General features: G+C 47.9%; 1 protein-coding gene across 1 annotated transcript in view; it reads right to left on the bottom strand.

The window, feature by feature from the left end:
• Positions 1 to 26,897, bottom strand: part of MIPEP (mitochondrial intermediate peptidase) — a 79,711-nt gene that overhangs the window by 12,306 nt on the left and 40,508 nt on the right. Inside the window, exons 15-18 of the mRNA XM_052649983.1 lie at positions 26,068 to 26,142; positions 23,153 to 23,272; positions 3,908 to 4,029; positions 1,889 to 1,962 (exon numbers count right to left, since the gene is read on the bottom strand). Coding sequence (XP_052505943.1) covers positions 1,889 to 1,962; positions 3,908 to 4,029; positions 23,153 to 23,272; positions 26,068 to 26,142 — 391 coding nt within the window. The remainder of the gene's footprint in view (positions 1 to 1,888; positions 1,963 to 3,907; positions 4,030 to 23,152; positions 23,273 to 26,067; positions 26,143 to 26,897) is intronic.

The following is a 26,897-nucleotide window of genomic DNA, read 5'->3' as shown; positions in this document are numbered from 1 at the left end:
TTTCTTTACCTCCCACTAGGTAAGAGAACCCTTTACGTGTCCCTAGTAAGTAGTTAGAATAGACGAAGCACCTACGTTTTCACAGAAGAGTAAGACCAGCTAGACTGAGCTGTCCCTCCCAACTCTGACGTGTCCATCACTGCCCAAGGCTGTGAGCCACAGTACAGGACGGTCCTGAGTTGGGGCTCAGGCTGGCCACGCACACACAGAAGAGGGGGTGCCCCTGATGGTCTTGTCCTACAAATCCCACCCTGTGGGGTGACAGCAAGCGTCACACCCTCTGTTCATCTGCCAGGTAACTAAGTGTGTGGAGGAGTGGGTCTTGGGGGATGGTATCAGGAAGATGTTAGTGCCCGTGAGCAGAGCTAGCTGCAATCTGGATGCTCTATCTTCTCTAGTCTGAACCACAGGCCTGCTTTTCTCTTGTGAGTATGAGTTTCAGCGTGGAAAAATACTAAGGTTCCTGACACAAAAATGTTTCATATGAAGAACAGACTTGCTGGAGAGATGACACAGCAAGCTTAGAAGCAGAGGAGAAAAATACACCGAAAGAGGAAACTCTGAAAAGGATTTGGTATTCTCCTCTGGCTGGGGCCGTACGTGGGCTCATGTTTACATGTGCGGGCGTGCAGATGTGGGGTTGGGAGGGGCACCTGAGTGCCGCCGCTGGGAGCTCTCGCCCAGGACCCCTGTCACAGCGGGCTGCCCGTCTCCACGGCCCGCCAGCCAAGTGCGCACACGTTTACCTGAGTCCACACGAAATGTGCAGCCGGCTGTCCTGGGCTCTGAAAGCACAGGTTTGAGCCTGGCTCTGCTGTGCCCTGCCATGTGCAGGCTGGCCCTGAGCTGACCCCATCAGCGGGAGGGCAGAAGGAGCAGCCTCCTCAGGGGGCTGCTTAGGAGAGTCAGCCGTCAGCGCCTCATCACGAGGGTGCCCCGAGGTGATCCTGAGGGGAGGCCAGGGCTCACCCCGAAGCAGGGCAGGGCTGGGCTGGCTGACCCACGTTACGTGCTTGCCGCGGCGTCGGGCAGACCGAGCCTGGATGTTCGCACCTTCCCAGGAGGGCTGTGCACTCAGGGTTGCCTCCAGCCCCAGGCACGGCAGCAGCTCTCGGCTGCGGGGCCGGAATGGACACAGCCCTTCCTGTGAGGACAGCCGTGGAGACCCAGGCAGCAGCTCTCAGCCGTGGGGCTGGGATGGACACGGCCCTTCCCACGAGGACAGCAGTACAGACCCGGGCAGCAGACATCACCTCACCCCTCACTAGCAGGACTGCGGGGTTCAGCCTGAAGGCAGCACCGCCCCACTCAGGGCCTCCTCCTGCTGCGCCATCAGAGGACCCGCCGCGGTGATGCCCACACCCCAAGACACCACCACCCACCTCTCCTTGAAATACCATGACAGTCTCTCCCATTCACAATTAGATTTTCATCCAAAACACACAGGAAAACAAGCACTGTGCTATGTCACAGAACAGACTTAAGTAGGTTCTAATTTTGAAACAAGTAAAAAAAACCCACCATGATGCCATGGAATTTCCAACAATGGATATAGCCGGGCTTTCATGAGAGAGAAGAAATGAGTTCTTTAGGCTACCCACTGTAACCCATCAAAAGCTAAGACAAGTTTTCTGAGAATTTGCAACAAGTTTCCGATTAACATGTTAGTAACATTTTGAGAGCTAAAGCCTGAAATTTTTTCCTCATCTAAGTCAGTCAGTCACTGCCTTGTCATCTGGGGACACAGTGAGACACCCTCGCAGCCACGTGCAAGGCTGAAGCATCCTCTCTTTAAAAGAAAAACCAAAATATGAACAGCTTTCATCACAGATGATGCAAAACACACACACAGCTCAAAAACCTTAGAGCGCGTCTCACTTTGGCTTACCTTGCACCATAAGCATGGGCTCCCTGCCCCCACCGTGGGCCAGCATCTCCCGGCGATAGCGCTCCCCCGCTGCCCTGCAGAGATGGGGTTGTTAGCACACCTTCAGACACCCCACACACCCCCGAACCCCCAGATGAAGCCACCCTCCATCATCTTCTGGTTTCTAAACATCCGATTCCTATCTTCACCTTACTCTACAGAGACCAGCAGTGATACGTTCACTCTAAGAGGACAACTCTAGTTTTCACTTTGTTTGTAGCAAGCATGCGCTCTGTAGAAAGGATTGTGTGTTACATATCTCCTCCTCCATCATCTTTAGGATTACTTCAGTGAAGAGGAGAGATTTGAAACCATTTATGCCATTCTCTCAGCAAAGAACTGGAGATGGCACCCAGCAAACAGAAAAACAACAGTGACGCAAGAGTGAAGGCATAAAAACGTTCAGGAGAGGCCTTGGCGATGGTCAGAGACTGTGGGGACAGCAAAATAGGCAGACTGGAGGCGTTTTCACAGACAGAAATTCTCCAAGTTAGTGACACCTGAAAACAAGTTATTTAGTGCTGAAAGCGAAAGTGAAGTTGCAGTTGTGTTCGATTCTTTGCGACCCCATGGACTATAGCCTATCAGGCTCCTCCGTCCATGGAATTTTCCAGGCAAGAGTACTGGAGTGGGTTGCCATATCCTTCTCCAGGGGATCTTCCCGACCCAGGGATCGGACCCGGGTCTCCTGCATTGCAGGCAGATGCTTTTACCATCTGAACACCAGGGAAGCCTACCTTTTAAAAAAGAAAATGCAACTCCTTTAATGCAAAATAACTAAAGTTAAGTAAATAATGCTTTCTTTCCACTATTTCTGGAGGCTCTTTATGTGGGCGATTTTGTGACTGTGGTTTCTAACCTGGAATGTTGCTAGCATTTCAGCATCAAAAACACACTGACATCAGATGCTAATCCTGGCTCCATCCTGAAGGGAGCGCTGGGGTGGCGTGTGCCCCAGACAGAACCATGGGCGGAGGCCAGGGACAGGCAGCTAGAGGCCCGCCTGCCCGCGGCTGCCCCGGCCAGCCTCGGCTCTGCTGCCTGGCTTCCAGCCTGGAGACTTTTCAGAATAGGGACCAAAAAGGATCTTTTGATAGAGCTTAGACATTTTCTAGTCCAATGAGTATTTTTACTAGCTTACTTTTACATGTCCATAAAATTATAGCAACTGCATGTCTAGGCGAGAATGCGTACATAAACAAGGTACAAATGCTGGGGAACACATGTTCTTAAGGATATGTGGTTTTCTAGTAAAGTGTGATTCCTTTAAACAAGAGAGTATTTTGCCTATTTTATATAAATCTTCAGTAAAGAACTATAATCCCCAGAGTTGATTCATGGTATTCAATTTAGGCTTTAGAGCCTTTGAAAGTAATAAAATCCAAACAGCAGCCCAGGTGTCCACGGAGGTACAGAGGGTGGGAGATGAAATAGCATGTGGGCACCGGGCTGTAAAACACTTAAGAGACTCTATTACATCAGCTTCAACTGAGAATGACTATTAACTGAGAAAACTCAAGCTTTTGCCAAATGACATGAAGAGCTGAGGGGGGTGGGGTTGTGGGGAGTGAAGGACTAGGGATCAGCAGACCTCATCTTGGTCTGGTTTGTTCACTGTGATGCCTTGAACAAATCGCAGGGCCCTTCTGAGCCTCTGTCTCCCCTCTGAGAACACTCTGTGCCACGGATGTGGGACTGATGTGTACCTGCTGGGGGCATCTGAGGCCCCCGCCTTAGCCCCACCATCTGTGTGGCAAGGGAAAAGGATGCCCTGAGAGACTGCAAGCCCAGATGGGAATTTGTGCTCTGCTTTCAAAGGACGCACCTTCTCGGGACTCGTGAACTGGAACTGGCCTCTCCGGCCCCCCCCGGGAGGATGCCCAGCTCACAGTGGCCCAGTTTCCTGCAGGGTCCAGATGAGTTCTGGGCACCTGGCCTCGGATGTAGGGGTGCGGGCCGTGAAACCCCCAGGTCTGTTACCTGTTGAAAGGGTCTTGCCGGAAGCACTCTCTCCAGACCATGGACGCCACGGCCCTGGACATCAGGTAGGAGTAGTACTTGGCGCCATAACCCACCAGGTGGCTGAAGCGCAGCTGCCAGGCCTGCCGGACAGAAGAGACACAGGAAGGGTGAGCCTGCACACATGTCCCTCCGTCGCCCCCGACAGGGCGGCCCTCACGCCAGCACCCTCCACGTCGTCACACTCGAAGCCAGGGAGCAAGTCCCCACCAGCCCGCAGGCTGGGGCTCGGCCCCCAGGACCCCGGAGTGAGACCAACCGTGGAGATGGGCCTCTGAAATGAGGCTGCTGGGGCGGCCCAAGGCCAACAGGGCTGGGTTACGTGGGTCACACCAGACGGGGAGACCAGGGAGGACAGGGCAGGAAGGCTATTGCCACGAGCCCAGCACAGGCCTCGGGAGGGCCGCCCTGCCCCCGACTGCTCTATACAAGCTCACTGCCGCTGGACTCGGGTCGGACAGAAACAGAGAGAGCAGGCCCAGCCTCGTGGCAGGAGCGTTAGTCCCGAGCAGGACACGTCCACGATCCCCTCTGGGAGGCCCGCAGTGACGACAGTGACGCTGTCACCATCAGAAGAGCCTCCCCTGGTGAACTCCTGGCACGTGCTGTCTCTGGATGGGAGCTGAAAACAAGCTGCCACAGCTGCCTGGCAGGAAGCGGGCTCGCCCCGAGGGGTAGCCCCCCGGCAGAGCCGCTGCTACCAGAGCCTGTCCTCAGAAGGCGCTTCTCTGAAACAAACCTGACCTGCAGGTGTAATCCTACTGTCTCTTCATGGATGCTTCAGCTGACAGGAGAGAAAAGAAAACTGAAGCCTACGTTTCTAAACTCAGGTCATCATTGTCTAATACATCCTTTCACACCGTGGAAAATAAAGTATGAAGTTTCACCATCACAATACAAGTTTAACTAGATAAACAACTTCTCCCTAATCGACTACGCTGCAAACAACAAACAGACAGCCCCTGGGGTCAGTGGCATGGCCGACCTGAGGACACTCCAGCCCTCCCCGTGGCACGGGGCCCTGAGCGTGGCCCGCGAGTGCCATCACAGCTGGCCTGGTTTGGGTCACACGCAGAGCTGAAATTTCCCCAAGAACAAGGTCCGGGGGCACAGCAAAGAACAAGGTCCAGGGGCACAGCAGGCACTCACCGCTGTCTGTGAATGGTGGGGTGGACAGGACGCACACCTCACAGCTGCGTCACAGCGGTTCCTCACAGGCTGGACTCTGGACCGAGACCAGGAGGCCAGCGCCCAGGAACAATGCCCGCCCCACAAGCAAGAGGGCGTCGCGGCACCAAGAACACATCGGGGCCTCAGGCTGACTCTGAGGCACAGCTGGTGTTTTTCTTCCTAAAGAACTTGCCTGCACTATATGACAGTGGTTGTAAGACTGGCGGCGGGCTCTGGCACCAGAGGCCAGGTCTGGACTGTGTACAGCATCTGCATGGTGTCTCCTCGTGTGCGATTCACTCTCCGTCAAGCCTCACAGACTCAACAAGCCAGGGGCCAGCAGGACCGCGCAGGCTGGCGTGCCCCGTGCCCCCGCCGCGAGCAGGGCTGAAGGACAGCAAGACCGCGAGCGCTCGTGCGCCAGCCCCGTGCGCAGCCCTCCCCCTGGGCTGTCCGCCCCCTGCACAAGCAGCACTTTGCCCGGGTTGTGTCCCGAGAGGCCCAGCCCTGGGTGTCCAGAGCATCCACCCAACCATGTGGGGACCAGGGGACCCCCGCCACACCTGCCTTCTCAGGTGAATATTCTCTATCAATGTGTGTACCTGTTTCCATGAAGTCATACAGACAAGTATTTCTAATAAAAAGTCCCCACTGACATTTTACCAAAACCTGTGAAACAGCAGTGCCAAACACACAAGGATTCTGTCTGGAATAAGGCGATTTTAGGAGAAACCCAGCCGCCATGGTGGATGTCCCCTGCAGGCCCCGTCCTCCATGGATGTTTGCGTGGGCCTCTACCCCGTGAGTGCGGGTAGGTCTGACCATCGGGATTCGGCAGAGGAAAGGGATGTCTGGGTGGGGGATTCGGGGGCCTGAGGGCCACGGGGTCCAACAGCTGACAGCAAGCAGGAAGTCAGCCTGCAAACATGAGAATTCTGCCAAGAACCCGGGTGGAGCAGGCAAGCCCCAGGTGAGACCTCCGCCCGGCCAACACCCCGACTGCCACCCCACCCACAGGAGCCATGAGCTGGCTTAGCCACGAGTGCACGGTGATGTGTTGCACGGCAGTAGGAGACACACACCGGTATCTATTTGAGAACAGAGGGCTGGGCTTCCCTGCTGGCTCAGTGGTAAAGACTCTACCTGCCAACGTAGGGGACATAGGTTCAATCCCTGATCCGGGAAGACCCCGCGTGCCTTGGAGCAACAAAGCCCGAGCACAGACGCAGCGAGCCTGTGCTCTAGAGCGCTGGAGCCGCAACCGTGAGCCCAAGGGCCTGTGCTCCGCAGTGAGAGGCCTGAGCTTCTCAACTGCAGGAGCCCCTGCTCGCCACAGCTAGGCAAAGCCCACACACAGCAACCGCAATCGTGCGGCCGTAAATAAAGAGTATCAGGAAAAGAAAAAGAATTAGAGCTGTGCTCGGAAGTATTAACAAGAGAAGCAAACAGAAAATTAAGGATGGAGACCAATGATGCTTATTAAAGTATATCCCTGTGTCTTCATGAAAATTTTTCGAGGCAGGTATTTTTACAAATATTTTATAATTTTTAATAATTATTATTTTTAAGTTTCTACTTTATAGCAGACTCAAAAGCATAAGCGGGTCAAGGCCGTGGGCAGGCCCTGCCCAGCATCCCCGAGTCTGCCTTGACCAGCTGGCCCTGGCCTGCACCACTGCCCCCCAGGTCTCCGGTAACTCAGGGTGGCCGTGCGCCAGCAGTGGGTGTTAAGTGCAGAGCAGGTGCTTCAGAAGACAGTGGCTCACCCCCGAAACCTCTTTCCCTTCCTGCTCCCCTGGAAGAAGCAGGAGCCAGACCCACACCTGGGACTCAGGGAAGCCACAAGCGGAGGAGCCCCTGGCCCGACCTGCTTGCCTCTGCCTTCGGGCTTATCTCACTTCACACATTGTTGACCTAGCGGCTTTTGCAGAAACTAATGGCTGTGGCCCACGATCTGTTCTTTAAATGAATACTGAAAGACTCTGGTCAGTAAGTAGTTAAGTCACTGTCAGTTCAGTTCAGTTCAGTCGCTCAGTCGTGTCCGACTCTTTGCAACCCCATGAATTGCAGCACGCCAGGCCTCCCTGTCCATCACCATCTCCCGGAGTTCACTCAGACTCACGTCCATCAAGTCAGTGATGCCATCCAGCCATCTCATTCTCGGTCGTCCCCTTCTGCACCTGCCCCCAATCCCTCCCAGCATCAGAGTCTTTTCCAATGAGTCAACTCTTCACATGAGGTGGCCAAAGTACTTGAGTTTCAGCTTTAGCATCATTCCTTCCAAAGAAATCCCAGGGTTGATCTCCTTCAGAATGGACTGGTTGGATCTCCTTGCAGTCCAAGGCACTCTCAAGAGTCTTCTCCAACACCACAGTTCAAAAGCATCAATTCTTCGGCACTCAGCCCTCTTCACAGTCCAACTCTCACATCCATACATGACCACTGGAAAAACCGTAGCCTTGACTAGACAGACCTTAGTTGGCAAAGTAATGTCTCTGCTTTTGAGTATGCTATCTAGGTTGGTCATAACTTTTCTTCCAAGGAGGAAGCGTCTTTTAATTTCATGGCTGCACTCACCATCTGCAGTGATTTTGGAGCCCCCCAAAATAAAGTCTGACACTGTTTCCACTGTTTCCCCATCTATTTCCCATGAAGTGATGGGACCAGATGCCATGATCTTCGTTTTCTGAATGTTGAGCTTTAGGCCAACTTTTTCGCTCTCCTCTTTCACTTTCATCAAGAGGCTTTTAGTTCCTCTTCACTTTCTGCCATAAGGGTGGTGTCATCTGCATATCTGAGGTTATTGATATTTCTCCTGGCAATCTTAATTCCAGCTTGTGTTTCTTCCAGCACAGCGTTTCTCATGATGTGCTCTGCATATAAGTTAAATAAGCAGGGTGACAATATACAGCCTTGACGTACTCCTTTTCCTACTTGGAACCAGTCTGTTGTTCCATGTCCAGTTCTAACTGTTGCTTCCTGACCTGCATACAGATTTCTCAAGAGGCAGGTCAGGTGGTCTGGTATTCCCATCTCTTTCAGAATTTTCCACAGTTTATTGTGATCCACACAGTCAAAGGCTTTGGCATAGTCAATAAACCAGAAATAGATGTTCTGGGGGCTTTGTCGCAGCAACTTCACCTGGAATCCAACTGACAGCACACAGGATGCAAAGCCCGGGGTCCTAATCCGAACTCCCCACCCACCCCCTCGACCCCGTTCCTCTGTACTGCCCACTCCACATTTCTAACTATGGGACCTTCTGTGTTCCCAACACATGTGAAGATTACAGCCACCTGGACTTCAAATCCCATGGATCCTCAAACAGATCCCCATGCCATATTCCCGAGTTCAGACTAGACCCTACAACTCGTAAATTAATTTTTATCCTGTTGGCTTCAACACATATCAAAGGATACCACTCAGCTATTTTTACAGCTAAAAAGGAGAGCCCCTGTGCAGGCAGACGTCAGAGCATTACACTACGAGTGTGCCAGGGTGCTGACACTGCTGGCCCCCGACGGCGGGTGGTGGGGGGGCCGCCTAGAGTTGACAGCTGTGAGAAGCTGACGCACAAGGACCCTACCCCAAGTGGAGCAGCGAGCTAGAATGTTGACACTGCTCTCCGGTATATAAAAACAAACCCCTCTCCATATTACCATAGAAGTCTGAATGATTTCCACAGTACCAGTATGAGAATTTATTAAGTTCTTAATGACAACTAGAAACCATTTTCTCTGCTAATGGTACACTTATGGCTCATTTTAAGGAGACTGGACCCAGTCTTCTACGAAAAAAGTACTTCAAACTACCTAACCAAAATAATAATTCCATTGTCAATTCTATTTATACATAAATAGGGGGGGAAAGGATCTGCAACAAAAAAAAAGGTAAAACCCCACAGAAATACCAGTATGCATCTGTCAAAACCAACTCCATAAGCAGAACAAAGACGCAACCAATTCAGATGGAAATGTTCTTATCAGATGAAACATGGAAATATAATGGTGATCTAATTAATTGAGGTAACTTAGGTGAATCCCTAAAATTATGAGATGTCAACAAACAGGTAAAAATGACTAATTAATGTATGGCCTACACACACACTGTCTGTATTTCTGAAGTGAAAACACAAAATGGAAAATGTTACTGATTTTCATTAACTTTTCCTGGGATCAGGCTGAGGTGCATGGGGGACTCAGGGCAGTTAACTCTCAGTCATGTGCTGTTCCTGAAACCTGTGAAATCTGGTGTCCACACAGGAAACTCTTCACTTAACTGGCTCCTGCCTATCAGACCACTAACTTTACATGATCTGTACCCAACGGCCTTGGTGTGAATAATTGCTGCTTTGCAAACTTACTTAATTCGCACAGTGAACGATCCCTTCGGATCATATTAAAAGTGCCTGCTATAACTTCATTTGTAGACCGCAGCGGGCTGCAGTAGATATGTGTCTAACTAAGAGTGACGAGATGAGACCCGATTTCTACAGAGGTGAGAACACCCTCCCCATCCCCGTCCTGCCATGCACAACTGGGGGTCCCCGCCCCCACCCCAAGGGGGCCTGTTCCGGAAGTGCAGCACAGGGCTCACGATGCCACATCACCTGCAGCAGGCCGGTCCCTTCATTCATTCTGTACAGAGGAACTGACACGTAACACATGTGACCGAGCCCCTGAAACTGCGAGGGCTGCCTGCTTTCAATCGCCCTGTCATCAGTCTTCCCTGATGATCTCGTCTGAAGAATCTCCAACATTCCTGATGTAACAGCTTTTAGCAATTTCTTACCAAAAAAAAAAAAAAAATCCTGCTGTATTTATGCTTGAAACGTATGGAAACCCTGGGCAATGCCCAACAGTGCATATTACTGCAACTCAAAACAAGTGCTGCATAAAAAGTCAGCACCTAAGCATTATTGGAACTCTTCACATGAAAGTCCTCAGGTACCATCACTTCACAAGGTAGTAACAACAGGAGCCCTGCGAGGCGGCTTCTCAGCTCCGGGGTTTGAAGGTCAAGGTGTGATCTCCCGAAGGTTGGGTGTGAGCAGTGGCGTCTTGAAGGCTGAAAAGAACTGATGTCCTCTTATTTCTTTCTAAATCTCTTCTCTAAACTCAGCCATGGCTAGATATTATTCTCCAGAATCTTATGTATTTATTTATTCACTTTACCTTATTCTGTACAGAACTGGTTCGACTTTTTGAAAGATACACTAAGTTTAAGAAGGACAATGAGTTAGAAAAAGTGTGAGATCAATGTAAACTACCATCTGATTTATAGACCTCCACTGTGCTCATGTAAAGGACTGAGCCACATGAAGGGCTGTTTATACTACACACTGGCTTAAGTGGAAAAATGTTATTGCTGAAGTTGTGTAAATCATTTCAAATATTGTTTGATTTTATGCTTTTTAGCTTTTAAGTGTCTGAATTTTCTAAATGTTCTGAGAAAGTCTGGTTCACTTTCACTCTCCATAAATCAGCAAGCATTTCAAAGCTTCCCTGAGACTCTGAAAACACACACACACGTGAAGAGAAGGACCTGAAGGGCGAGTGTATTAAATAGAGCTTGCAGCAGGGTGCTCAATTCCACAATTACTAACTGTACACACTACAAACCGAAAGTAAGCAACTCCATGGTAAACTCCTCTCACACACGATAACCTGGTTGGGGATGCAGGTTCTCAGGGCAGACCCGCCATCACAGTGTGGAGCACGTGGCTGTGGGCACTGTCACGGGACGCGGGAGGCCCGGCCCACGGCCATCCTTCTGGTCAGGGGTCAGCCTCAGCATCCTGACCACAGGCAGGGGTGTTCATCTCCTTTAATGTGTGAACCTGACTCTCCTGCTGCAGCCGCCCCACATGCAGAGATGAAATCCCCCTTCGGTAACCACGTGAGACACTGATGAGAACACTACTGCTTAAGGCTCACTGTGCTCTCACCAGGCACTGGGCTGCATGCTTCCACACACGTGATCTCACTTGGTCCTCACGATGACCACTCGAGTCAGCGCTCACGTTACAGAGCAGTGTCCACGTCTCGAGCATCTGCTGCACCACCGCCACGTGGGGCGACCTCGCCTGCCCCGTTCCCCGAACTCCAGCTGCCCTGCCTGGGTCCACACCTCACTCCTCACTCCTGCCTTCATGTTGGAATACATGCCTCCTGACCTGGGAACAGCCTCTCAAACACACATACAGGCTCACTCTCAAATCCAGCCAGAAATATTCCACTGAAACCGTGGACACAACCAGGGTGTTCAACGTCTCCAGTGTTATTTGGCGTGATCTTATAAGTTCAAGCCACTCAATCTACAAATTCAATGCAATTCCTGTCAAATTACCAATGGCATTTTTCACAGAACCAGAACAACAACAACAACAAAAGTCAAAATTTGTTAAGGACACACAAAAGACAGTGAACAGCCAAAGCAATCTGGAAAAAGAAAAATAGACCTGGAGGAATCAGATTTCCTGACTTCAGACTATACTACAAAGCTACAGTCATCAGCTGGTACAAAAAAAGAAATACAGATCAATGGAACAGGACAGAAGGACCTGGAAATAATCCCAAGCACCAACAGTCAATTAATCCATGACCAAGGAGGCAAGACTACACAATGCTGGAAAGACAGTCTCTTCAACAAATAGTGCTGGGAAAAGTGGACAGCCACATGTAGAAAAATGAAATGAGATCATTCCTTCACTCCATACACAACAATAAGCTCGAAACAGATTAAAGACCTAAACACAAGAGTGGACACTATACAACTCCTGGAGGAAAACACAGAAAGAACACTCTGACATAAAATAACAACAACATCTTTTTTTGATCCATCTCCCAGAATAATGGAAATAAAAACAAAAATAAATGGGACCTACTCAAACTCAAAAGTTTTTGCATAGTAAAGGAAACAATAAACAAAACAAAAAATACAACCACAAATTGGCAAAAAATATTTGCCAATTTATGTGACCAATAAGGGACTATTCTCCAAAATTTACAAATAGCTCAAGACACTTAACAGCATCAAAAACAAACAAAACCCACTCAAAAAAAAAGTGAGCACAAGTCCTAAACAGACATTTCTCCTAAGAAGACATACAAACGACCAAGAGGCACATGAAAAGATGTTCGACATCAATGATTATTAGAGAAATGCAAATAAAAACTATGAGATATTGCCTCACACCAGCCAGAATGGCCATCATCAAAAACTGCGCAAACAACAAATACTGGAGAGGGCGTGGAAAGAAGGGAACACCCTACACTGCTGGCGGGAATGTAAACTGGTGCAGCCCCTGGAGAGAGCAGTAAGGAGGTTCCGTAAAAAACTACAGACCTCCCACATGCCCCTGCAGTCCCACTCCTGGGCATATATCCGGAGAAAAACACAATCCAAAAAGATATGTGCTCTCCAGTGTTCACTGCGGCACTGTTTACAACAGCCAAGACGTGGAAGCAACCTAAATGTCCATCAGCAGAGGGACGGATAAAAATGTGGTATACGTATGCAATGGAATACTACTCAGCCATAAAAGAGTGAAATAATGCCATTTGCAGCAACATGGATGGACCCAGAGATCATCATACTGAGTGAAGTCAGAGGAGAACTAGCTTGTGCCATCCCTTATATACAGAATCCAAAAAGAAATGAGACAAATGAACTTACTTACAAAACTAAAACAGACTCACAGACTTAGAGAACCAACTTATAGTTACAGGGAAGGATGGGAAGAGGAAGGGATAGTTGGGGAGTCTGGAAAGGTCACGTACAGACTGCTATATTGAAAGTGAATAATCAACAAAGACCTCCTGTACAGCACATGGAACTCTGCTAAACATTATGTGGCAGGCTGGTTGGGAGAGAGGTATGGGAGAGAATGGGTACATGTATATGTACACCTAAGTCCCTTTGCGGTCCACCTGAAACTATTGACAACACTGACTGGCTCTACCCCGATACAAAATAAAAAATTTAAAAAGTTCAAGCCATTGGACCAGTGAAGGACACAAAGGTCACAGAAATGTTGAAAAGGGGCAGCAAAAATATGACTTACATATGTTGTGAGGTTTCATACATGTGTGTAAGTATGTATTTATACATAAGAGAGTGGTATCTAGAAACCTTTACGATCCCGTGAACATGCATCAAGGACAGCAGGACCTTCATGAAGAATGTCAGCCACAACATCAACACACTGAAGTGCCGCCGGTAAAGAGCTAGAAAAGGGGGGAAGGCGCAGTAAGAGCGCCCCTCACCAGAGCAAGAAAAAAGCCCAGACAACAACAGGAGGACAGAAACAAGATGCCTGAGGCGCTTCTGAGAGGAAGACCATCAGCAAAGACGGCGTGACAGGAACAGGCGGATCCACGGAGGAAAAGTCGAGCAAGGCACCTATGTATAAAACCAGAAAAAAACAATAAAAAAACCCACAAAAGACAAAAACCCTCACAAATGATTATCCAGCCTTGCCAGGAGCCCTGAAAAGGAAACTCAGACACAAATCTTAGCATCTCACAAAGCAGACCTTTTCAAATCAGAGGAGCAAGTCGGTTTTTAAAAAACCAGTTAGAAAAAGTAAAGCTGGTTTCAAATCTGGTGACTTACACCACCGGAAACTTAAACAGACAAAGATTTAAAAGTAACAAACAAGACCGCGGAGGTGCTAGAAGGAAAATATGTGGAGGACCAAGGATGAGAAGTGCCTCTACACCTGTGGAAAGAGGTTCCACCCTCCAGCGAGAGGGGAGAACTGCGCACCACGGGGCAGGGGGTCCCGCCCCCGGACAGGCCCAGGCAGGGGAGACCGCCTGCAAACCCTCCACACCTTTTGGTTTCTGGTTACATGCACTGATGACATCCTCAAATGTAGTTAAGATGCAAGTTTGGCATCAACTAACCTAACTCAGCCAGAGGCTTCTTACAGGGCTGGTGCTGCCCCCAAGACCCCAGGGCCAGGTAAAAGGCCACCGGAACAGACCTCGGGATCCTGAGCTCCCTGCGTCCTGCCCACGCTCACCATGGAGGAGAATCCACTCGGACAATCACCAGGGCGGAAGCTTCTGGAAACATAAACATCCTCAAATCTAAAAGACACGTGTATCATTTAAACAGAGTCTATCTGGTGAAGAAGAAATGAGTATACTGGGTTTTTATTTCATTTGACCTAGCCTTTGTGAATCTGCAGTCAAAAAAAATTTTTTTCTAAAGCACAGTACTATTCATGAAAACCAAGATGAGAATGAAAGTTGGTGACTTGGCGCCAAGGACTATGTTATAAAAACAACCGGGCAAGTCATATGACTTCCTCGTGTTTTAGATCAGTGAACTCAAGAGCTGCAGCTGTCCCACAAACTGAAACCATATAAATTTTTAGCAAATGAGTCAATCTTGAGATTAAAGTTTCAATTTATAACACTTCCGTGTTTTAGTTACAAAGTCATAAATAAATCTAGCATGACAGAGAAGGTAAATATTTTCTCAGTTGTTTATGCAACAAAAGAGGAAAGGAATTTAACATGCAATTAACCACTTAGATTTTTCTAGATAGGCACCATATGGTCTTTGTATTGAAGAGAAAAAAAATAAATATTGTTCTGATTAATCTAACGTGCTTAGCAACGTCAAGTAGGCCAAACTATGCCACCTGGGCATGCCTTCACCTCCCAGGAGACTGTCCTCGTTTGTTCAAGAGCCAAGGCATAAGAATAGGAGGAAACACGACTGCTTCCCCAGGGAAGAAACTAAACAGGAGAAAGGAGGATTTCTAGAAAACGGTTGAAGCTAGATTCTCTGGAAAGGGACTGACGAATTTTTAACCACCCTGGGGTCTAGTTCTACTGTTTTAATAGACAGTATTTTTTTTTTAACACGCTGAAAGAAAGAAACCTTTATGCCATTCCCTGAGCCAACATCTGAGTGTGAGGGAAGAAGAGCCCAGGTCAGAAGCAGACCTCAGATTTATATATAAAAGCTCCCACCTAATCAAGCTCTCTCACCAGGCTTCCTTTAAAAATAACTGATCAGAAAATATCTGCCATTTTAATCTAGATGGTAGAAATCGTTTAATAGACACACTTCCTTATCTTAGTGTTTTATCAGTTAATTTAAAATTAGACGTTTTCAAATAAAACCACCAACGCTGGACGCCACATAAAGTCAGTAAGCTATGATATGATTTTATACAAAGTGAACTAAACTTGTGATATCTGTGATGAAAACCTCTGAAAGATATATTTAAAAGTAAAGCTATAAAAACCTAATTCTTCATCTGCTTGAATGCACAAATGTCAGATACCTACATGGATTTCTATACTTCAGTTCAGTTCAGATCAGTCACTCAGTCATGTCCGACTCTTTGCAACTCCATGGAATGCAATACAGCAGGACTCTCTATCCATCACCAACTCCTGGAGTTCACTCAAACTCATGTCCCTCTAGGCGGTGATGCCATCCAACCATCTCATCCTCTGACGTCCCCTTCTCCTCCTGCTTTCAATCTTTCCCAGCATCAGGGTCGTTCCAACGAGTCAGTTCTTTGCATCAGCTGGCCAAAGTATTGGAATTTCAGCTTCAGCATCAGTCCTTCCAATGACTATTCAGGACCGATCTCCTTTAGGATGGACTGGCTGGATCTCCTTGCAGTCCAAGGGACTCTCAAGAGTCTTCTCCAACAACACAGTTCAAAAGCATCAATTCTTCGGCACTCAGTTTTCCTTATAGTTCAACTCTCAAATCCATACATGACTACTGAAAAAGCTATAGCTCTGACTAGACGGACTTTTTTGGCAAAGAAATGTCTCTGCTTTTTAATATGCTGTCTAGCTTGGTCATAACTTTTCTTCCAAGGAACAAGCATCTTTTCATTTCATGGCTGCAGTCACCATCTACAGTGATTTTGGAGCTCCCCAAAATAAACTCTCTCTGTTTACACTGTTTCCCCAACTATTTGCCATAAAGTGATGGGACTGGATGCCATGATCTTAGTCTTCTGAATGTTGAGTTTTAAGCCAACTCTTTCACTCTCTTCTTTCACTTTCATCAAGAGGCTCTTTAGTTCTTCACTTTCTGCCCTAAGTGTGGTGTCATCTGCATATCTGAGGTTATTGATATTTCCCCCGCCAATCTTGATTTCAGCTTGTGCTTCATCCAGTCCAGCATTTCTCATGACGCACTCTGTATATAAGTTAAATAAGCAGGGTGACAATATACAGCCTTGTACTCCTTTCCTGATTTGGAACCAGTCTGTTGTTCCATGTTGAGTTCTAACTGTTGCTTCTTGACCTGCGTATAGATTCTCAGGACGCAGGTTGGGTGGTCCAGTATTCCCATCTCTTTAAGAATTTCCCACAGTTTGTTGTGATCCACACAGTCAAAGGCTTTGGTATAGTCAATAAAACAGAAGTAGATGTTTTTCTGGAACTCTCTTGCTTTTTCTATGATCCAATGGATGTTGGCAATTTGATCTCTGATTCCTTTGCCTTTTCTAAATCTGCTTGAACACCTGGAATTTCACAGTTCATGTACTGTGGCTTGGAGAATTTTGAGCATTAATTTGTTAGCGTGTGAGACGAGTGCAATTGTGTGGTAGTTTGAGCATTCTTTGGCATTGCCTTTCTTTGGGATTGGAATGAAAACTGACTTTTTCCAGTCCTGTGGCCACTGCTGAGTTTTCCAAATTTGCTGGCATATTGAGTGCAGCATTTTCACAGCATCATCTTTCAGGATTTGAAAGAGCTCAACTGGAATTCCCTCACCTCCACTAGCTTTGTTGGTAGTGATGCTTTCTAAGGCCCACTTGACTTCACATTCCAGGATGTCTGGCTCTAGGTGAGTGATCACACCATCGTGATTATCTGGGTCGTGAAGATCTTTTTTGTATAGTTCTTCTGTGTATTCTTGCCACCTCTTTTTAATATCTTCTGCTTCTGTTAGGTTCATCACTTCTGTCCTTTATTGAGCCCATCTTTGCATGAAAGGTTCCCTTGGTATCTCTAATTTTCTGGAAGAGATCTCTAGTCTTTCCCATTCTGTTTTTTTCTTCTATTTCTTTGCATTGATAGCTGAAGAAAGCTTTCTTATCTCTTCTTGCTATTCTTTGGAACTCTGAGTTCAAATGGATATATCTTTCCTTTTCTCCTTTGCCTTTCGATTCTCTTGTTTTCACAGCTATTTGTAAGGCCTCCTCAGACAACCATTTTGCCTTTTTACATTTCTTTTCCCTTGGGGATGGTCTTGATCCCTGTCTCCTGTACAATGTCACGAACCTCCATCCATAGTTCATCAGGCCCTCTATCTATCAGATCTAATCCCTTGAATCTATTTCTCACTTTCACTGTATAATCATATGGGATTTGTTTTAGGTCATACCTGAATGGTCTAGTGGTTTTTCCCTACTTCCTTCAATTTAAGTCTGAATTTGGCAATAAGGAGTTCATAATCTGAGCCACAGTCAGCTCCTGGTCTTGTTTTTGCTGACTGTATAGAGGTTCTCCATCTTTGGCTGCAAAGAAAACAATCAATCTGATTTCAGTACTGACCACCTGGTGATGTCCATGTGAAGAATCTTCTCTTGTGCTGTTGGAAGAGGGTGTTTACTATGCCAGTGCACCCTCTTTGCAAAACTCTATTAGCCTTTGTCCTGCTTCATTCTGTACTCCAAGGCCAAATTTGCCTGTTACTCCAGGTGCTTCTTCACTTCCTACTTTTGCACTCCAGTCCCCTATAATGAAAGGACATCTTTTTTGGGTGTTAGTTCTACAGGGTCTTGTAGGTCTTCATAGACCCGTTCAACTTCTTCAGCGTTACTGGTTGGGGCATAGACTTGAATTACTGTGATACTGAATGGTTTGCTTTGGATACGAACAGAGATAATTCTGTCGTTTTTAAGACTGCCTCCAAGTACCGCATTTCGGACTCTTTTGTTGACTATGAGGGCTACTCCATTTCTTCTAAGGGATTCTCGCCCACAGTAGTAGATATAATGGTCATATGAGTTACATTCACTCATTTCATTCCATTTTAGTTTGCAGATTCCTAAAATGTCAATGTTCACTCTTGCCATGTCCTGTTTAACCACTTCCAATTTGCCTTGATTTATGGATCTAACATTCCAGGTTCCTATATTGCTCTTCACAGCATCGGACTTTACTTCCATCACCAGTCACATCCACAACTGGGTACTGTTTTTGCTTTGGCTCCGTCTCTTCATTCTTTCTGGAGTTATTTCTCCACTGATCTCCAGGAGGCATATTGTGCACCTACTGACCTGGGGAGTTCATCTTTCAGTATCACACCTTTTTGTCTTTTCATGCTGTTCATGGGGTTCTCAAAGAATACTGAAGTGGTCTGCATTCCCTTCTCCAGTGGACCACGTTTTGTCAGAACTCTCCACCATGACCTGTCCATCTTGGGTGGCCCTACAGGGCATGGCTCATAGTTTCATTGAATTAGATAAGGCTGTGGGCCGTGTGATCAGATTGGTTAGTTTTCTGTGATTCTGGTTTTCAGTCTGTCTGCCCTCTGATGGAGAAGGATTTCTATACACACTCACATATCTATTTTGGAGAAAGAAGTTCTTCAAAAGTGGTATCAAGTGAACAAGACAGCAACCAAGCTCTAATGAAAACACAGCCACACCAACGGGAGCAGGGGCATCTTCCCCATGCAGGTGTGTCTGTGACCTACCTTCTGAGACTAGAAAACCAACCAGAGCACAACACTGCTTGCGAGCACATAAGCCCGGTGCACCCACCCTCTCCACTTGCCACCCGCTGCCGCTGGCCCCGGCTCTGTATGGTCCGGCGGCGTGAAGGAGAGCTGGCCGGGGAGAGCACACTGGATGAAGGCTGGCTCACAGCTGGCCGTATTCCACCCTGATCTGTGGATCGGCGGCCCTGCTCCTTTGCACTTAGAACCACAATGGCAGCGACACAGGTTAAGAATCTGCTCGAAACTTAAGCAGCTTCCGGACAGGAAACCCTCAGGTCCCGTGTGACTCGTCTGCTGAGAGTGTATCTACTATGAACGCAAATCTGTGGTAAATGTCCCACAAGCAATGCTTGCAGCTACCTAACCCTAAAAAGAGAGTAGGTGTCACTCTCTAGTAGTAGAAAGGGCACAGAAAACACGTTTAAAATCTCAGGTTTTGCTGGTACTTGAAAAAAGCTGTTTGAACGAGAAGACAGGCTGACAGGGTGGGCCATACCACACCTCCCCCATCTCACCCAGCAGGCTCTCCGCTCATAGCATCCTCTGTGAGGGCGCACACCTCCCTCTCCTACATGGCTCCCCGGCCCTGCCTCCTGGCCTGCAGCCCCAGGTCCCACGTCTGCTCACAGGCATCGTCCGCTCAGCCTGAACTGGCCCCCTGCACCAGTCCCCACACTGCATCCCTCCTCCCAATGGCCCCTTCCAACGCGGGGACCACCCCTCCTGGCTTACACAGCACCAGCGCCCAGTGAGGTCTGTCTGCCCAGCCCACCCCCAGGCTCACAGGCACCTTCCACACTGGTCCTCAGCCCGCCGGCTCCCTCTGCCCACTAGCAGTGTGGTCCCCACGGGGAAACAACTTCCCGGCGGGTCACCCAAGCCCATTCTTCATCTCAAACGCTGCAGGCAAAACAGCCCGTTCCCACTTCGAGGCACGGGCTGCACACAAGGAACACCCTTCTGTATTCTACTGAGTGACCCGTTTACCAACTGCATAGCTGCTTAGTTTAAATGAGAGAGCCTTCCTAAGACTTCGGTGTGCCCCTCCTTGCACCGGGGGTAAGACTATCTGAATTTGGGGCTCACTATTCACTTCTCTTTATAGTTCTACTGGTCTCGGCACATGGGACCTGAGACCACACTTTCTCTGAGGTCCATAAAGGAGCTGAGCCTCTGGATCACTTTCACAGACATCATACCACAGTCAACGCCAGGCACCGTCCTCACAGACGAGGCCACACTGCAGTCAACAAACCGGGCACCATCCTCACAGATGACGTCACACCAGGGTCAACACCGGACATCGTCCTCACAGATGAGGCCACACCCCAGTCAACACCAGACAGTGGTGAACACCAAGAAGCACAGACAACATCTGTGGTTCGTATGTGCCTGACGGGTGAGAGTGAGCCGGCTCTGGACTCACTCCGCCACTCACCTCCGGCAACCCCAAGGTCACTCTAGGGGGCACAGCACATGTCCGGCTTCTTGCACGTTCACAGCACTTTAAAAAATATTTATTTTCCAAATGGTACATTTTATGTCATCTGTTTTTTAAAACCACAATAACAATTTAGAAAGCAAAAAAATCTTTTTCCAGTTACAATGCTGAAAACCTCTGTGCCAACCTGTAGCTCCTTACCTGTTTTCACCTGGTTCTTGAACAGAAGACTCAGGCCCTCATGCAGTGGACACAGTCTTCCGTGCCGTACGCACAATACCAGAGTCCAAGCAGGAACAAAAAGGAGCGCTCAGATAGACTCTCTCTCCCAAAATTAAGCCTCCGCTCCTCACATCTGGGTCTTTAACCCACTTTACTTTAGTGTGCAGAAGCGGACAGATGCAGGTTTCATCTCTTCCCAGTGGACGATCTATCAGGACGGCACAGCTGAAACTGAGCAGTCCCTTCTCGGCCCTCACAGCTGCAGGGCTGTCGGCTGATGGTCAGGAGGCCGTAAATGCACCAAGCCTGCCTGCGGCACTGGGGTTGGCTCCACCATTCTGTGCCCCCTGTACCCCCACAGCATTGCTACCCAGTCCTAAGTTCTCCAGCTTCCTGGGTAGTGGTCCCGACTGGACAAGCCCACCCTTCTGCTGCTGTTCTTGAGCCACAGGAGATCACAGTCAGCCCATTAGGGTCAAGCCAACAAGTGAGGACATTATATTAAGTGTACAGATTGGAGAAAAATTGGCATTTTTACATCAGATCTTTCCTTCTGTAAATATGGGTCAGTCCTTCATTTACTTAGGATACTGAAATTAAACACAACATACTTTTTGAACAAGGTACTTTGGGGGCGTCCCTGGTGGGCTCAGTGATCAAGAGTACGCCTGCCAGTGCAGGAGACGAAGGTCGATGCTGGATCCGGGAGGATCCTATGTGCCACGCAGCAGCTGAGCCCACGCACCACAACGACGGAGCCTGCGCTCTAGAGCGCGGGAGCCACTACTGAGCCCACACGCCCTAGAGCCCGTGTCCACGAGAGAAGCTGCTGCAGTGAGAAGCCTGTGCACTGCAACCAGAGAAGAGCCCACAGCAACAAAGACCCAGCACCCCTCCCAAAACACTGGGCACAGTCCTCTCAGAGGAGGTGACCTTCCTTCTGTAAATATCAAAGAAGTATTTTAAAAAATTTAAAAATCAAAACTAGACAGACCAGTTTTGATAGGTACCTTCTACTTTTTCTTGCTGTAATACCATATTTACAGTTTTTTGGTTTGTTGCTGGTAAACAGAGATGGGTTAAATTTTTATATATTATTTATCCAAAAAAGGTGCTAACTTTTGTTATCCAAGTACACAACAGTACACAGCACTGGAACAATAAATTTTATATATGTACGTATTCCAGTGTTCTTCCCTGGAGAATCCCAGGGATGGCGGAGCCCGGTGGGCTGCCGTCTGTGGGGTCGCACAGAGTCGGACACGACTGAAGCGACTTAGCAGCAGCAGCAGCAGCACACACACATACACTGAAACAATAAATTATATATATGTGTGTACACACACATATGGTAGTGTGACCAGCATTGTGTACCTCAAACATGTCATGAAGCTTCCAAGACAATCAAATACACACACAGACACTGTACTGTGACCAGCACTGTGTGCCTCGGGTATGTCATGAAGCTTCTAAGCCAATCAAGTGCTGCAGATAGGAGTCTCATGAAGACGAACCCTCCGGTGACTCTGCTTGTCTGGTAAAGATGAGCACCCCCACCCCCCAGGCTGAGCGTGAGGGCCTGATCATCTAGTGGATGGTCACAGTTTCCTGACTAATGCAAACTCTCAGCACAACACATGCTGGCACTCAGCCCTGCAACAGATGAAACCACATTTATCTGGCGTTTTCCAGTTTATAAAAGCACTTTCCAATGAGCTCTCTCTCTGAGAAGACAAAGCTGGACCTTCTGGTGGTCACCACATCACCTGGACAGGGCTGCCTGCCTGAGAACAAGACAACTCCGGAGAAAAGAGATGAGACATGAAAGGAGGAGAAACCTAAAACCACCATGTAGGAACTCACTCAACTCTGCTAGCTTGCAACCAGGCTGACCGACCCCTGCACCTCGCAGTCATGGGACTCGACTTCTGCTGAAGCCACTAGGAGTCAGGCTCCCACCACTTGCCATGAGGCCCCGACTGGTACGAACACGCCAGTCTCATGCCAGAGCCCTGGGCACTCTTCTCCTACCCCAGCTTCCTAAGGAACCCAGGAGATGAGAACACATGGCTGCTGGGCTGGGTCTGCACCCCAGAAGCATCGCTCACCCCCACATGCTCTCAGACAAGATAAGTCACGTGCACGAGCCTCAGGTGCACCCCCAAAGGTGGGGAAGCCATCCCATTCACGGGGCTGCTGTCAGAGTCAGGAGCTGTGGGCCAAGCAGCTGGCCGGCACCTGGCACCCAGTCCTCAGTGAACAGGACCGATGTGCCTGCTCTCCATGCTACAGAGCATGAACCACGCCCCTCCAACTCCTGCCACCAGTGTGGATTCTCTCTGCAGTGACAATGGTTGGGGAGCAAGCATTGCCGTCATCTCACACCAGCAGTTTTCTCATCATAGGAAAATAACAGGAAAAACCACAGACAAACTCCAGCGGCCTTTCTCACCCCCACCTCCCCAGGGGGAACGCTGCCGGCAGGAGGACAGTGAGCGCATGTCAGGGATGGCTGGGGGCCGGAAGCGACCAGGCATTCCCAGCACCCGACCTGCAGGAAGCCTCCACGCCAAGCAGAGCCGTTCAGGCTCACAGCCCCCCACCTGATACCTGTGCCTGCCCAATGGCACACACAGGGCACACACCAGACTCACAGTGTTGGGGACGTAGGGCAGGCCGTAGAAGCGCTCCTGCGTGTCCCTGAGGATGTCTGTGGTTGAGCTCCGGAGCGGGTGCTTCCCGTGGTAGATCTGGTCCAGGGCGGCGTAGAAGACCTGAGGGGTGCAGGCGCTGTTCAGTCTGGGCACTGCGAGCATCCGCCATGTGGCAGCCGAGCTGTGAGGGGTGCACAGCACAACAGCCAGGGGCCGCAGTGGGGCACACGCTCATCAGTGTCGTGGGGTATTCTCCATGTCATACCACATCAGTGATGAACAGGGATGCTCTCAACCTCCTCATGATTAAGAATATCAAAAAATCCTGAACCCTGTCTATAAGGTACTTTGTGTATAGTATAGCAAATTAAATTTGTGACTGCAAAACTCTACATAGTTTTGGAAACATATTTATAGTTGGCAACATGAAAAATTCTCTTTGGCTTCTTCCTGGAATTCTGATATAATTAAGTGAGAGAAATGACAGGGTGAGGACCTATTTTGGTGACGAGAGGTGACGGGAAGGGGCAGGGCGGGTAAGGGAGGAAGAAGCGGCTGTCACGAAGGATGGAAGAGCAGCTGCAGGAGGGTCTGGGGCCAGGACCAGGCCGACCCCACCCCGGGGTCTGGGCACACAGGGCGCAGCTGTCGGGCAGGGCCCCCCTGGCTTAAGGAGGTGACCAGTAAGGAAGGCTCGCTTCCCGCCAGGAGAGGACAGAGGCCACTGAAACCCGATAGGAGAACAAAGCCAAACTGCTGCTTGTTTACCAAGTTCTGAAAACTGAATTTTGTACAAAAAATCTAAAGTGCTTTTGCTCAGCAACATTTAACTTGAATATTAAATACTGATGGACGTCTACCTGAAGCAAACAAGTAGAAAATGTTTTATTTTCAAAGGAAAAAAATCCTGTCATGCAATTATGCTTCTGATAAGTATCTTTCTGATTCAAAATTGGAATCTGCAGAGAATGTGCAGCTGTTGACCTAAAAGCAGTGAGGATCAGTCTGGATAAAAGAAAAAAGTTAAATGACCTCTAACTTCTGGCTTCATCTAGATATAGAATTATGGCTCTAAATTATAAAGTCAAGTTTAAACCTTCCCTGGAAAAACACAGACATTTCTTAAAGATAAATATTGCTTTGCTCTAACTGGCAACTTAAATATATACTAAATACAGCTCTTTTAATTCCATCTTCTATGAAGAGTAACAATGCACAGAAAGACTCAGAGGGGCCCACATTACTGATCCACATCCATATTCCAACAGAATAAACCATTAGAAATTGAGATTCTTAAATTCTAACTTCAACTGCAGTGGGTTTTTCTGACCCAATCTATAAACAAATTGGAATTCAAAAGTTTTGTTTCTTCAATTATGCCTTTCACAAACGAAAGACATAAACATGGAATGACATTTTTCAAAAACTATAAAAACAGCAAAATAAATTGAGTGTGCATACTCATTTGCTGATGAAGCAAACAAGGCCGACCTATGAGCCCACCAGGGGATCCCGTGTGCCTGGGACCAAGAACCTCGGGAGCCCCCCAGAAACAGGGGCTGTTGTTAAAGTAATGCACAGAAAGAAAAGCACAACTTAAAAAGCACTATAAGCTACTCGCTTAGAGCCCCGAGACAGTTCACGTCCTCCTCCCTGCGCTGTCCTGCTGCTCAGGGTTGGCGGGGGCCTGTCCCCGCTGCTCAGGGACAGACAGGGGACAGGAAAGCAGCGGGAGGCCCTCAGGGCAGGGACTTCCTCCCCTCCTCCTCCGACAGCCCTCAGCACCCCTCCTCTTCCTCTCTCTTCTTGTTCTTTCTGGAGGATGGGAGATTGTACAAAATGTTGGTTTTCTCTTTTAAAAAGAAAATCACTAGAACAAGTGTTGCAAAGGAGGCCAGGACACTGCCTTTTAAAAGGTTGGATGCCCACGTCAGACACGTGTAAATCAGAAGACTGTTGCTAAGTAATGTTAACCTTTCAAATAATTTAGAAATCTTTTTCCAAATAGATACGATACAATAGACACTGAATAATGTAAATCTATGGTTTCGTATACAGCAACAGCATCTTCACTGAAATGTGTATTTTAAGGTCTAAAAAAACAGAGTTCCCTCATTACTTTCTAGGGACGGGATCTGACACACTATAAAGCAATTCATAGTGATGACACTTTTAAGTAGGTACTGGATCATTATACAGTGAATACTGCTTGAGATGAAAGAAGGGCGTTTTGGTTGTGTTCACATAACTCTCAAGATCTGATGAAGAGGGAGAATTCTATAAACAATCTCAAAAATTACAAACACCCAAGGCATCTGGGATCACGCAGACCTGACATCCAGACGATTTACAGAGTGTCTCTAGTCTTTATGCGGAAACTTGCAACACTGGCTTCAAATTTTATAAAAAAAACTAACAGCTCTTACTGTTGAAACTTCTCATCTAAAAATACACATTTTTAAGAAAAACACAAAGTGAGGGCATTTATGGCAGTCCAGTAGGGCTCTGCACTTTCAGAGTCATGGGCTTGGGTTCAATTCCTAGTCAGGGAACCTAGATCCTGCCAGCTGCATGGTGTAGCCAACAAAAATTAATAAATCACAGTAAGAAGAGAGAGAGTGAACAAAGAGATCTAACTTGGTTTGCTGACATGCATCATTCAGGAGAAGTCACGTAACTTTTCCATGCTTTGATTTTCCACTGAAATTGGGAAATAACCTTATTTGACTACCACTTCCTAAGGACGGTTGGAGGACCAAATGAGTCAAGGTCAATCAAGTTCTTTGAACTCAGATGAAAGATCTTTTGGAAGCATAATTATTATAATAAATGGGTAGGACTGGCAAGAATTTCAAGTTGTACGTTTATTCTGAATAATGACCCTGGAAAACTTCAGAACAAAGGCACACACCCACCTGAAGCTGCATGTCCGCTGCGGCACAGACCTTTTTAGATTCACAAAGACGAGACACCATATTTCTGGGCAGTGACTGAAAAAACAAAAGAATATATGCAGATGAGTAAATTGTGTAATAAGTCATTATACTATGAACTTTTGAAGCAGGAAAGTTAAAAATAACATTAAATTTAAAAAAACAGAACTTCATTATGGTTTAAAAATAACAACTTTGAAATATTTTTGTGGACAAGATAAAGGATGAATACACGCCAGTGAATTTCAAAAAATCGTAATTGTCAAATAGACATTTGTACATGAAAATATAGGATTGTAGGGAAATAAGACATTGGCACTGATCTTTAAAAATCTAGTTAAAACCTTAGGAAAAGTTACTGCCTTTTCTGTTTCTGTGTTAGCAATAAAAGCCCGCTCAAGTGCTCCGCTGACCTTTAAGAGCATATGGAGAAGACTCTTGAGAGTCCCTTGGACTGCAAGGAGATCCAACCAGTCCATGCTAAAGGAAATCAGTCCTGAATATTCACTGGAAGGACTGATGCTGAAGCTGAAGCTCCAGTACTTTGGTCACCTGATGCGAAGAACTGATTCATCTGAAAAAACCTGATGCTGGGAAAGACTGACGGCAGGAGGAGAAGGGGACGACAGAGGATGAGATGGTTGGATGGCATCACCGACTCAATGGACATGGGTTTGGGTGGACTCCAGGAGCTGGTGATGGACAGGGAGGCCTGGCGTGCTGCAGGGTTGCAAAGAGTCAGACACGACTGAGTGACTGAACTGAACTGAATGACTGACAACAGGAATCAAAGACGACAGAGCCAAGGGATA

Source organism: Budorcas taxicolor, chromosome 12, assembly GCF_023091745.1.
Source record: "Budorcas taxicolor isolate Tak-1 chromosome 12, Takin1.1, whole genome shotgun sequence".
Taxonomy (NCBI): Eukaryota; Metazoa; Chordata; class Mammalia; order Artiodactyla; family Bovidae; genus Budorcas; species Budorcas taxicolor.
The sequence above is the reverse complement of the archived record's forward strand: the minus strand, read 5'-3'. Positions and strand labels throughout refer to the sequence as shown.